This window comes from Myotis lucifugus, unplaced genomic scaffold (genome assembly GCF_000147115.1).
Source record: "Myotis lucifugus unplaced genomic scaffold, Myoluc2.0 scaffold_28, whole genome shotgun sequence".
Lineage (NCBI taxonomy): Eukaryota > Metazoa > Chordata > Mammalia > Chiroptera > Vespertilionidae > Myotis > Myotis lucifugus.
Window position 1 is genome coordinate 4,536,826 of NW_005871076.1, and position 13,715 is coordinate 4,550,540.

The following is a 13,715-nucleotide window of genomic DNA, read 5'->3' on the forward strand; positions in this document are numbered from 1 at the left end:
CATGCTTTTGACAAGTGAAAAAAAAACACCTAGCTATCTTAATTAGAGAGAAATTTATTAAAAGACCATTTATTTCCAAAAACCCAAAGGAGAAAGCAAACTTGGGAGAAAATGGAAAATATACAATTAGGTTGTTCTTTGGGCATCTCCTTCCTTCTTGTAAGTGGATTGATTTTCTGTGCTTTCCATGTATTTAGCTAGCATAATATCATTTTCTTATTAAGTTCCTAACAAAGAGACTATTTTATATCTGGTTTCCAAAGCAATTTTTTAAACAGAGAGAGAATCAGATTGGCATAGCTTGGATAAGCAATGTCTTGTCTGACTGTCTGAAATCACAAAAAGAGAGGGGTCATTAAAATAAACATGGCTGCAACAGTAGACATCTACTGAAGAGAAGTTTCCAGAAAGAGATGTGGTAGGATCTATTATTTAAATATTTGGAAATAATCTAATACTCTTTCACTATGGTGACAGAAAATGATTTGACTTTGGGTGGTGGGCACACAATGCAATATACAGCTCATGCATCATAGAAATGTACATTTGAAACCTATATAATCTTATTAACCAATGTCATCCCAATAAATTTAATTTAAAAATAATACTCATATATATCATATACTGAAGGTTGATTTAAAGAGGTGAAAATCCAGTATGGGAGAAATCATTGTTTTTCTATTTAATACTACTGTGAAAAAAAACATGCAATTTTTGCAGACACTTCTCCATTCAAAAATTTTAGATGGGTAGACATATTAAACTGAAGATATCTTAATAACTCATTAGATTTGTATCATGCCTGTCTCCTAAGAAACCACAACATCAAAATTTTTAAAATGTTTCTGGACAACATTCAAACAGAAAATGGTCCTGGGGTTATCTTCAAATCAATTGTGGTTGATGAAGAGTTGATAAATTGAACAAATATTCATACTTTTTAGTATGAAGTACATTTGCAAGTTCTTTGTCTTAGTCAAATAGAAATGATAAAAAGAGAGTAAACAAGCCATAGACGGGTTGGCTCTGTGAACAGAGCCTCCTCCTGCAAATTAAAGGTTTCAATTCCATGCCCTGCCTGAACAATGTTTTTCTTTCACATCAATGTTTCTGTCTCTGTCTCTCGCCCTCTTTCCACACACTCTCTCTCTCTAAAAACAAAAAATCAATGGGAAAAAATCCTTGGGTGAGAATTAACACACACACACACAGAGAGAGAGAAAGAGACCATGAGTATATACTTAAAGTTTCTAATCTCCTTAACTAGGAAATAAAATCAAAGAAAATCTGTATGTACTAAAATTGGTAAGGGAGACATAATATATTTTAAAAGAGCTAATCTTCACCTGGAATGCTCTGAAAATTTAACAAATTCCTAATTGAATCCAAAACCATTTACAAAATTAGAGTTTTCCTCCACACCATTCACAGACCCCGGATGGTTGGAGGCAACAGATTTTAGGAACTTAAACTCTCTGGTGGTTCCTGAGCCTCCATTCAGACACACCTCATACTGGTAGCTCTGGGACAGGGTCCCAGTACCGCTGACGTCCACCAGGTGGCCCGGAAAGTGGCCCTCAGGCACCGAACAGCCACCCACCCAGGCCGCCCTGCTCCGCCTGCACAGCCGCACCGCGATGAACGCCAGCACCGAGAACAGGAACAGCGACGACACCGACGCCAACGCGATGACCAGGTACACGGTCAGCGGGTCGGCCTGCGCCTGGTCGGCCGCCGCTTCCGGCAGCGGCAGGTAGGGCTGCGAGAAGCCATCCACTAGCAGCACGTGCAGCGTGACGCTGGCAGACAGCGCGGGCTCGCCATTGTCCTTGACCAGCACCACCAGCCTGTGCTTGGCCACGTCGCGCTCGCTCAGCAGCCGCGCCGTGCGCACCTCGCCATTGTGCGCCCACACGCCGAACAGCCCGGGCTCCGTGGCCTTGAGCAGCTGGAACGACAGCCAGGCGTTCTGGCCCGAGTCTGCGTCCACCGCCACCACCTTGCTCACCAGGTAGCCCGGCTCGGCCGCCCTGGGCACCAGCTCGGTGCAGGGCGCGGAGCCGTTCTGCAGCGGGTACAGCACGAAGGGCGCGTTGTCGTTGGCGTCCAGCACCTGCACGCGCACCAGCGCCTGGCTGCTCAGCGCGGGGGACCCGCGGTCCGTGGCGCCCACGCGGAACTCGAACGCCTGCAGCGCCTCGAAGTCCAGCGCCCTCAGGGCGAACAGGTGGCCGTTGTCCGCGTTGATGGACACGAGCGAGGCCAGGGGCAGCTGCGGGTCGCGGGGCGGCAGCAGCGAGTAGGTGAGCTGGGCGTTGGCGCCCGCGTCTCTGTCTGTGGCGCTGACGCTGCCGATGTGCAGGGCGGGGCTGTTGTTCTCGCGGAGGAACAGGGTGTAGGAGGTTTGGGTGAAGGCGGGGGCGTTGTCGTTGACGTCGGAGACCAGCAGGGTGATGTTGTGCTGGGTTTTCAGCCTGGGGGTCCCCATGTCCGTGACGGTGATGGTGATGTTGTACTCGGCCTTGTTCTCTCTGTCTAGAGGTCCTTCTGTTACCAGCTTGTAGAAATTCTCAACGGAATGTTTCAGCGTGAAAGGGAGATCTTCCTGGATGGAACACACCATCCTTCCATTCTCCCCAGAGTCTGGGTCTTGAACACTGAAAAGAGCTATGGTCATTTCCGGGGAATTTTCTGGAATGGAGCTTGTAAGTGAAACCACCTTCAGTTCTGGGGTGTTGTCGTTTATATCCACCACCTGTATTATGACAGTGCATTTTCCAGAAAGACCTGCCCCATCAGACGCCTTAATATCCACCTCATATGAAACAGTTTTTTCAAAATCTAGTTTCCTAATGATTGTAATTTCACCTGTGCGTTCATTAAGTGCAAATGTCCTAGTAATCTCTTCATCGCCATAAAAGAATGAGTAGGACACTTCCCCGTTTATTCCCGTGTCTAAATCCCTCGCGGAAACAGTGACAACAAGGGAGCCCAGAGGACTGTTCTCCAGGATCTGCACTCTATAGAGCGGCTGCACAAACTCTGGGGCGTTGTCATTGATATCCAACACCTCAATGAGGACCAGGGCGGTGCCAGATTTGGGAGGAGCTCCGCCATCTACTGCCGTGAGCGTTAACCTCAGCTCCGGCTGCTCCTCGCGATCTAGAGCTTTGTCCAGAACCAGCACTGGGTACTTTCTGCCCTCACTGCCATTTCTGGTAAGAACGTGGAAGTGGGAGTTGGGGTGGATGGTATAGTTTTGAACATTATTGATGCCCACATCCAAGTCTTGTGCATTTTTCAGGGGAAACACAGTCCCTGGAAGAGTACTTTCCATGATTTTCAAAATCATTTCTGCTTTCGGGAACACAGGTGAATTGTCATTTATGTCACGGACCAAAAGCTTAAACCTATAGACTTCCAAAGGCTCTTCCAGTAACACCTGGAATTGCAGCACACAAGGCTCAGTGGGACCACACAGCTCTTCCCGATCCAGTTTCTCATGTACTTGTAAATCTCCAGTCTGAAGGTTCAGCTGAAAATGTTCTCTGTTGTTGTTAAAAATGACACGAGCCCTCCGCCCAGACAGCTCCCTTACCTCCAGCCCTATGTCCTTTGCTAGATTGGCCACAAAAGAACCACCCTCGGTTTCTTCTGCGACGCTATAACCTTTCTGCTCTGCGCTAGTCTGAGCCAGAAAAACAAAGAGAAGCAGGACTTGCCTTAGTGTAGGAAAGCGCTCCTCTTCAGCCTCCATTTTTTCAGCGCCAGAAGTCTTTGGGGCCGGCTGCCTGTTGGGTCTGCAGGAAGTCTGCCCCGGGAATCAATCCTTGCCGCAGGGTAATTCCGTTAAGGATCCTCCTCTCTTCCTTAGATCTGTGTAATGACCACCAGAACCGGAACCCTCCCCTCCTCAGGTCTGTTTTTTCGAAGCCTTAGCTTACAGCGCCACCATGTGTTGCACTTAAACCTAGTTTGCTGGAAAAGCTACAAAAAGCTTTCTACTTGATCTATGCACACACACATACACAACCACCACCACGGATTATATATCGGGTGGTTTATAAATAAAATTGTAACTTCTATTTTCCTGTGAGATTGTGAATGTGGAAATGGTGCCAGCCACTTTGGGAAAAGATGCAAGAACAAAGCTAACTGTATTTATTTGTTTATTCATCAAACCTTATTGATTTCATATTATATGTCAGGCAGTATACTAAGTGGTGGGAATACACATACCTTCTTTGTTGTTCTGAAGCTTACAATATAAAGTCTACTATACTATCTGTATTCTGGGATAATTGAGTAGAAAAAGATGGGTAGTTATCAGTCTATTCCTAAAGAAGTCAAACTCTTAACACACTGCCAACAAGGTAGATGAAGAGATTCATTTACATACTTCAAGAGTATAAACTTAAGTGACAGACCAGCTAGAACTGGTTTATTATGCAAACTAAATAAATAGCTTAAGGGATTGTGGATAACTTATTTATAAATATTGTCTACAGATATTGTCTCAGTATCTCTGTAAGCACTGTTGTATTGACTATTAATTATCTAAAACTATTTGTAAAAAGCATCTACATCTGTTACTAAAACTAAGATATATACATGTTGAAGTTAACATTCACTGAGATCTTGAAAAGTAGGGAAGTCAACATTACAAATATACTAAAGAGCTAAAGTTACAGTAGTAACTAAAGTGCAGAAGAAAATAAGTTAGGTTTATTTGAAACAGCAGCTTAAACTTATTCCCAAGTAGGAAACACAATTTACTTTTAGCAAGCAACTCACGTAGCTCTTGAGGGTAGCTGGAGATCCTGACACCCTAGAATAAAGTTTTTACTCCTAAGGATGGAAAAAATATCTTGGGGTAAGGGACCTGGAGTCTCCCCAGTTGCACCAAATTTTAAACAATACTTTAATATTGTTTAAATAACCAACAGTATAACATAGTCTGGCACTCCAGTCACCTGGATAACTGAGAAAACAGCTTGGGCCTCATGTAAACATTGTGTTGAATATTGGTTCAATTCTATAGAGGTACAAATCATTCTATTTTAGAATGTTTTCTTCTAGTAGTGAAACAAATTTAATTAAATCAACCTTCAAAATATGAGAACATGCTGGTTACAGTTATATCTAAGAATTTTCCTCAGAGATCTTGGTCATGGATCCAACCTCTCTACTATGAAATTAAATAGGCAAGAAAATGTGCCCTTAATATTCATGCATTAAAAAAATTAACCAGTAGAAGCTGGTATCTAAGTCAGTGAGCAAAAGCATCAAAATTAGTTTTTCATTCCCATCTGTCATCTCTCAGAAAAAAATTCTCCTTATTTTTCTCTTCTAAGGAGAAAAATTTAAGCTTGTAGACTTGGCAGGAAACTTAAACTTTTATGAGCCTTTTTAATAATAGAGTATGTGTCCATCAAATACTGTATTATTCTTAAAATCATGAATCAACCCATATAATCTAGAAACTACATTATTTGTAGACTCTGAAGATTTTACATTAAATGATAAAATAATTATGTTCACATGTCTGATGATCCTGAGAAAAGGTATAGACACTCAAACAATAACAATCTAAGTGTTACTTTTAAAAACTAGTCCTGGGGCACATACAATAATGGAGGGAAACTTGTTAGAAAAACATTCCATAAAACCCTTTGTAGCATTTCTTCTGTTGAAAGACTTTGCCAATTATTTATAAAATTAAGGTTTATAACAAAATTCTCTAGTATAGATTAATTATCTCAAAGCTTGTACAGTTGTTATTCCATTCATTGGCTAAGTTAATATTAGAAGCATGCAACAAAGGACCTAGGTTTGCTGTTACATAGGCTAATTGAGTACTCAAAACTGCACGTATCTTTCTTGTCTCTTTTGGTTTCCAGTAATCCCCCCATGTGTTAAATAAAAAAGTTTTATTCTTAGGAAACTGGAGTCTTATTGTAGGACTCAAAGACAACAAGACTTTGGGAACTTGGAGACACTGGAATGAGAAACTGATAGGTCTAGAACCAAGTGCATAGCTGTCTTAGTCTCTACTGTTTCTTAGGTTTCTGTTTCCTCCACTTCCTTATTCATTCTCACCTTTACTCTTTCCTTCCCTTCCTTCCTCCCCTCTTTTCTTGCTCTTTACCTGTGATTCTATGTTGCAAGCCCAAACAGGGCTAAACATGGCTACCTCAGCCTATGTTTAACATTTATTTCCTAGTTACAAGCAATCAAGAAAAAATAGGTGACCTGCATCTTAATTGCCAATTTAAGGGCTTGGAGAATATGACTATTTCTGCTTTAATCAGGAGCCTGTTGCTGAACCAATCAAAATAGTCAGGAAAAGTAAAGAAAATGGAACAAACATCTAAATAGTGTTTATCTCTCTTGGATCATACTGGGGAGCTCTCAGACATGAATCAACCCATATAATCCATAAATGATATGGCTAAATATCTGCCTTAATCTGAACAAGATTAGAATTTATTTTAATACACCACCTATCAGCAATATAAACAATTCACAAAATATTTACACAGAAACATACCTAAATGGAGAAAAAAATTATCTGAAATATTTGGCAGAAGAGAATAGAAAAATTGATTATACTTTAAAATACCTTTAAAAGGTAACATTAAAAATCAACCTAAGCAGATGACAAAGCAATTATGTTTTGATTCATAGCATGCATTTCGTCTATAATAATACTATCAAACATAAAAACTGGTTTGGTGAAAGCATTTAGAACCCAGAACATCCAGAGACTATGACTGAGCTGAGTGTGCAATTAACCTAGAAGGGAAAATGCTGTATACAGGGTGGGCAAAGGTAGGTTCACAATTGTTAACACGTGAAACACAGTTTGTTGTTTTTTTTTTAAGTCAAGAGGTTTTATATATTTTTTATTGATTGATTTTTTACAGAGAATTAGGGAGAGGGAAAGAGAGTTAGAAACATCAATGAGAGAGAAACATTGATCAGCTGCCTCCTGCACACTCCCCACTGGGTATGTGCCAGCAACCAAGGTACATGCCCTTGACCAGAATCGAACCTGGGACCCCTGAGTCCGCAGGCCGACGCTCTATCCACTGAGCCAAACTGGTTAGGGCCACAGTTTGTTCTTGTATTATTTTCCATATGAATAACTGTAAACCTACTTTTGCTCCATCGTGTAAATAAATTATTTGAGGTTGCATTTTGGAAGAAAGACTAAACAAATTCTAGCTCCCTCAGTTTTTTTCCAGTTAATATAAAGAAGAGCAGAAAGTAGACATTGAAATTTCTGAGCTCTTACTGAGGTTACTCAAAAGAAATAATTTTACATTACAATGAATAAATTTTACAAAGAAATAGCACTCTTTCTACAAGTTTTGCATAATAATGGAATTCCTAATTGAACCCAAAGCCATTGAGAAAGGTGTGGCTTTCCTCCTTTTCAGGATTTTGGGGCGGGAGGCTGGGGATAACTGGTTTAAGGAACTTGAATTCACTGGTCCCAGAGCCTCCCGTGAGACACACCTCATACTGGTAGCTCTGGGACAGGGTCCCGGTGCCGCTGACGTCCACCAGGTGGCCCGGAAGGTGGCCCTCAGGCACCGAACAGCCACCCACCCAGGCCGCCCTGCTCCGCCTGCACAGCCGCACCGCGATGAACGCCAGCACCGAGAACAGGAACAGCGACGACACCGACGCCAACGCGATGACCAGGTACACGGTCAGCGGGTCGGCCTGCGCCTGGTCGGCCGCCGCTTCCGGCAGCGGCAGGTAGGGCTGCGAGAAGCCATCCACCAGCAGCACGTGCAGCGTGACGCTGGCAGACTGCGCGGGCTCGCCATTGTCCTTGACCAGCACCACCAACCTGTGCTTGGCCGCGTCGCGCTCGCTCAGCAGCCGCGCCGTGCGCACCTCGCCATTGTGCGCCCACACGCCGAACAGCCCGGGCTCCGTGGCCTTGAGCAGCTGGAACGACAGCCAGGCGTTCTGGCCCGAGTCTGCGTCCACCGCCACCACCTTGCTCACCAGGTAGCCCGGCTCGGCCGCCCTGGGCACCAGCTCGGTGCAGGGCGCGGAGCCGTTCTGCAGCGGGTACAGCACGAAGGGCGCGTTGTCGTTGGCGTCCAGCACCTGCACGCGCACCAGCGCCTGGCTGCTCAGCGCGGGGGACCCGCGGTCCGTGGCGCCCACGCGGAACTCGAACGCCCGCAGCGCCTCGAAGTCCAGCGCCCTCAGGGCGAACAGGTGGCCGTTGTCCGCGTTGATGGACACCAGCGAGGCCAGGGGCAGCTGCGGGTCGTGGGGCGGCAGCAGCGAGTAGGTGAGCTGGGCGTTGGCGCCCGCGTCTCTGTCTGTGGCGCTGACGCTGCCGATGTGCAGGGCGGGGCTGTTGTTCTCGCGGAGGAACAGGGTGTAGGAGGTTTGGGTGAAGGCGGGGGCGTTGTCGTTGACGTCGGAGACCAGCAGGGTGATGTTGTGCTGGGTTTTCAGCCTGGGGGTCCCCAAGTCGGTGACCGTGATGGTGATGTTGTACTCGGTACTGGTCTCTCGGTCCAATGGCCGTTCTGTTACCAGCGTGTAGAAGTTCTTAAATGTAGGCTTCAAGAGAAAGGGGAGATTGTCCTGAATTGAGCAAACCATCTTCCCGTTATCTCCAGAGTCTTGGTCCCGTAAGCTGAAAACAGCGACCACCATTTCAGGCGAGGCATTTTCTGGTATGGGGCTGGTAAGAGATGTCATGACTATTTCCGGAGGGTTGTCATTCACATCTACAACCCGAACCAAAATTGCTGATTTTCCTGAGAGACTCCCACCGTCAGTGGCCTGAATATTTATTGTGTAAGACTGAACTAACTCAAAATCCAGAAGCGCTTTTAAGTGGACTTCGCCAGAAATTGGATGGATTTCAAATGTTTTCCGTGTGTCTTTGGAGACGTGGGAAAATGAGTAAGTTAGTTCTCCATTTATTCCTGCGTCTAAATCTGTAGCAGACACCTTGATGATTAAGGAGTCCAGAGGGCTGTTTTCTGGTACCTGAACCTCATAGACAGGCCTCTCAAACTCCGGTGCATTGTCATTGATATCTAAAACCAAAACACGAACCACTGCAGTTCCAGACCTGGGCGGAGACCCACCATCCAAGGCTGTTAGAGTTAATCTAATCTCAGGCTCCTTTTCTCGATCCAGAGATTGGTCCAGTACCAGCTCCGGGTATTTTCTGCCCTCATCACTGTCTTGTACTTTGAGGTGGAAATGAGGATTGGGACTTAATGTGTAGTTTTGGACGCCATTCTTTCCTACATCCAAATCCTGAGCACTCTCCATTTGGAATGCGGTTCCTGGAGCAGTAACTTCTGAGATTTTCAGAAGTATGTCTTTATCTAGGAATGTGGGAGTGTGATCATTTATGTCTTTAACCCAAAGCTCAGCCTGAAAAAATTGCAAAGGATTTTCCAGTAACACCTGGAAATGCAACATACATGGCTCCGTGAGATCGCAAAGTGCCTCCCGGTCCAATTCCTCATTTAAAAGCAAGTTGCCAGTCTGCGGATCCAACCACAAGTATGATTTATAATCGTCAAAGATGACCCTAGCCCCCCGCGCAGCCAGGTCTTCCACACCTGAACCTATGTCTTTCACCACGTTGGCTATAAAGGATCCGGTCTCCGTTTCCTCTGCCACAGAATAGCGCCTGGTCTCTGAACACACCAAAGACCCTCCCAGGAAAACAAAGAAAAGCAGCACTTGCCTTACATGCTGAGGGCTCTCCTCTCCCAGCTCCATGGCTCCTTAGCCAAACGCCTTTCTTTGGAAATGTTTCAGCTCAATCTCAAACAGCTCCAGGAGTTGCTCCTTTCAATCAGCCTGGACCTTTAGTAATCTATAGATTTATAATCCTGTTGTGAGGCTTTTGTTGGCTGCCTAGCTTTCTTTTGAAAGCCTCTTTTCCCCTCCCTGCTTCTTTAGCGCTCTCAGCTCCACTGGTTAATGGAAGCCAGTGGCTTCTGATGTAACAAAAATTACCCTATCTTATCCTGCAGCGCCACCAAGTGACTCTACAGATTCTCAGGTTTTAAACAAAATCAAGTAAGTTGAGACAGAAGATTGCTCTACCTTGTGTGTTTATTGATGGATTTAAATTATATTCTCTCCTAAATTCCTATTTTCTTTTCTAAGTTACATTCTTTGTGATATGTGATGCTGTTGCTGTTCATTCCTTAACACAGCAAACCACAATTGGCTAGAACTGTCATGGCTATAAAAAGCATATATTGAAGATACAGCCCCAATTTCAAATAAGTTATGCTCTCTCATCTTCAAATAAGTTATGAAGACAATATATAAAACAACTAAAAATAGTTAGGACGACTCTTCTATGTAATAGATTTAGTGGGCAAGAAGTTTCCAGGAAAACTAGAGGTCTTAGTTGTCAACAAATATTCTAAGACAATAAGAATAGGGTTCACTGGAAACTGAACCTGGTATATGCAAATAGTTGTTTTGGGGAGGCTGACATTTCAGATTTGGTAAATGGTACCATTTATTTAGGGATCCTCTATAGGAAACTTATCTGGCAGCAGTAAAAAGTAAACAAATAGTCAACAGTAATGAATAAAATATGTCTAGTTTCTGAACATTAAAAAAAGTTGAACAAATTAGACCCCAATTTAGTTGTGGAACTGAGTTTCATGTTGCAGATCCAGGTCTTCCAAAAGCATCCATTCAACAATTTGTTCAGCAAATATTTATTGAGCATATATTTTGTGCTAGGCCTGGTGATAAATGTTAGGACTAGAGTAGTAAACAGACAGACATAGTTTCTGTCCTGAAATGTGGAGGCAGAGAAGTGATCACACATTAAAAATAGAGCATAGTGAATGGCATGATAGCAAAAGTATATGCAACTATAAGAGCAAAGGTGAGGGTTATCTAACCAGAATTTGGAAGTACAGAAAAAACTTTTCTGTAAAAAGGATATTCTAAATTGATACATAAAAGATGAGTATGAGGAATCCAAACCAAAATTCAGTGTGGGGTGAAATTTCCAGGAAAATGAAAAACATGATATCCAAAATGAAAGACTTGTTTTGGAAGAACTGAAGTAGGATCAATATGGTTGAGCAATACAGCAAAAGGAAAGAAACTGTGAGAGTTGAGACTGAAAAGATAAGCAAATATTTTGTGTCATGCCATTCAAACTCTACATCAGTGGAAATGCAAGATTATGAAAGGTGTTAAATAGAAAAATGACATGGCCATATTTTTACTTTTCAAAAGATCATCCTATTTCGGAGTTAAGAATAAATTAGAAAGGAGTAAGACTAGAGGCAGGAGACTGATTAGAAGTTGTTGCAATAATACATGTAAGAGATGAGATTGGCCTCAACTAGAAATGCAGTAATTAAAATAATCAAGATAAAATCTATTGGATGTGGTGATAGATTAGATATAGAGGCACTCGAATAAGAAGGAACTGAGGCTTAGGGAACTGAGTAAATGATAGCACTATTAACTGATAAAGTAAATACAAGAAGGGGAGATGAGAAAATGGGTATAGAGCTGGAGAAGATGTTTCTTTTTTAGGAAGGGAAAATTTTAACTTAAAACATGTTGAGTTTGAGATATCCATAGAGCATCCATTTAAATATTTATGTAAATGAGCTTCCATTATATAAATGCAAGTGAGAAAAGAGGTTTGGGCTGCAGAGACAAATTTAGAATTTATTGGTATAAATGGTGATTGGAGCCCTTCAAGAAAGAATATAAGTTGTAGGTTAAGAGAAGTATGTTTGACTATGTGATTTCAGTTCTTTGAGACTACCATCTCCAGGAAGTGGCCATACTCATAGGTGACTCGACTAGACTAGAAGTGGATGTTACTAAAGATGAAGAAGGCTAGAAACTCCTTAATTCAGAATTGTGGTATGGCATGAACAGAGGAAAACTATAAGAAGTTGTATATTTGAGAGTAAAATGTCTTTACAGCAATTCTCTCTTATGATCTTGATTCATTTAAAAACCAAACTGATATCCAATTGGTTTGATTCTCTCATTTGATGATTCTTTTTTGTTGTTGTTAATCCTCACTAGAGGATATTTTTCCATTTATTTATAGAGACAGTAGGAGGGAGGGGAGAGAGAAAGGAAAAATATCCATGCGAGAGAGACACTTGGCATCCTGACTGTGCCCTTGACTAAGAATCAAACCACTGAGCCAAAACCGGCCAGGGCTCTCATTTGATGACTCTTATGTGCAAAAACTATTTAGGTAGGAAAGTTTGCTAATTTATTTCAACACATTTGTATATGTATTTATTGATTTTAGAGAGAGAGGAAGGAAGAGGGATAGGTAGAAACATTGATGAGAGAAAGACATCTATAGGCTGCCTCCTGCACACCCCCTACTGGGGATCAAACCTGCATCTGGGGCCTGTGACCAGTAATCAATGGGGGACCTCTTGGTTCATGGGTCAACACTCAACTACTGAGCCACACCAGCTGGGCTCTTTCAGCACATTGAAGATATCTTATTTTCTTTTAGTTTCCATTGCTACTGTTGAGAAATTGTCAACATGGAACATAGCTGTCACTCTAATAGTCTTGTGTTTAAAGATTAAATGTCTTTTCCCCATGGTTTTTACTTTTTTGGGGGGGGTTACTTTTAAAAAAAGATTTCTTTGTTTTGGGCTTTCTGAAATTTCACAATGATGTTTCTAGGTATAAATATATTTTTTTAAAATATGGAACACTTCACGAATTTGCGTGTCATCCTTGTGCAGGGGCTATGCTAATCTTCTCTGTATCGTTCCAATTTTAGTATATGTGCTGCCGAAGCAAGCACGGTATGAATATCTTTTATTTATCCTGTTAGGTTTATTTGGATCTCTTGAAACTGCATTGGTGTTTTCATCAATTCTGGAAATTCCCAGCAATTATTTTTTCAAATAATTGATCCTTCTGTAATTCTGGTTAAATATATGTTAAACCTTTTTATTCTATCCTGTTTCTAACCATCTTCTTTGTATTTTTCATCTTATTAACTCTCTGAGCTGCATGCTGGATAAATTATATTCTGACTTCTTTCACTTCATGAATTCTTTATTTGGATATATCTCATTTTCTATTAAAACTTTTATTCAGTTTCAAATTTTGATTATCATATTTTTCAGTTCTATTCTGTTGTCTTTTAACCTTTCAAATTTATTTTCTATACATCTTTAAGTATAACTTTACTTCAATTAGAGTGATTAGCATATTATGGACTGTGTCCGATAATGAAGATATTTGAAGTGTTTGCAAATTTATTTCTGTGTTCTTTTTTCCGTCCTGCTGGCTCTCACTCATAGTGTCATGTTTCTTTGTGTATGCAGTTATTTTTGTGTTAAAGTTAACTAAAATTATTTATATAATAGTTGTAGGCTTAGAATGAATAAGCCTTCTTCATAGAAGGTCTGCATTTGGTTCTATTAGGATCTGTCACCTTAAATCAAAATTCAAGTTCAAAGCTGATATTCCACACAAAGGATCACCCACCTACTGGTTAAGATGTGGTTCTTAGGGATTCATATTTATTAATGTGAGGATCTTCTATACATTTCTTATTTGTCATGCTTCTCCCTTATTATATAAACCATCAAAATAGAGGCTCACATTTCCCAGGATTCCAAGTGTTCCCAGGGAAAAAGTGGATATGGGGCTCATTTATCTCTTCAGGTTAC

The 13,715-nt window shown here is 42.0% G+C and overlaps 2 protein-coding genes and 1 non-coding gene across 3 annotated transcripts; all 3 read right to left on the reverse strand.

Moving 5' to 3' along the window:
- Positions 1 to 38: 38 nt before the first annotated feature.
- Positions 39 to 3,882, reverse strand: LOC102443072 (protocadherin beta-15-like). Its single transcript, XM_014453811.2, has one exon. The coding sequence runs from the start codon at positions 3,755 to 3,757 to the stop codon at positions 1,376 to 1,378; it is 2,382 nt and encodes a 793-aa protein (XP_014309297.1). The 5' UTR covers positions 3,758 to 3,882; the 3' UTR covers positions 39 to 1,375.
- A 3,231-nt stretch (positions 3,883 to 7,113) lies between these two features.
- LOC102442752 (protocadherin beta-18-like) lies at positions 7,114 to 9,973 on the reverse strand. Its single transcript, XM_006086458.3, has one exon. The coding sequence runs from the start codon at positions 9,778 to 9,780 to the stop codon at positions 7,393 to 7,395; it is 2,388 nt and encodes a 795-aa protein (XP_006086520.1). The 5' UTR covers positions 9,781 to 9,973; the 3' UTR covers positions 7,114 to 7,392.
- A 2,758-nt stretch (positions 9,974 to 12,731) lies between these two features.
- Positions 12,732 to 12,838, reverse strand: LOC111825489. Its single transcript, XR_002828674.1, has one exon. It is a non-coding gene; the product is annotated as a U6 spliceosomal RNA (small nuclear RNA).
- Positions 12,839 to 13,715: the final 877 nt, after the last annotated feature.

What these genes read in the sequence shown, in the direction of transcription:
- LOC102443072 (XM_014453811.2), bottom strand. Translation starts at nt 3,757, where the DNA reads ATGGAGGCTGAAGAGGAGCGCTTTCCTACACTAAGGCAAGTCCTGCTT.
- LOC102442752 (XM_006086458.3), bottom strand. Translation starts at nt 9,780, where the DNA reads ATGGAGCTGGGAGAGGAGAGCCCTCAGCATGTAAGGCAAGTGCTGCTT.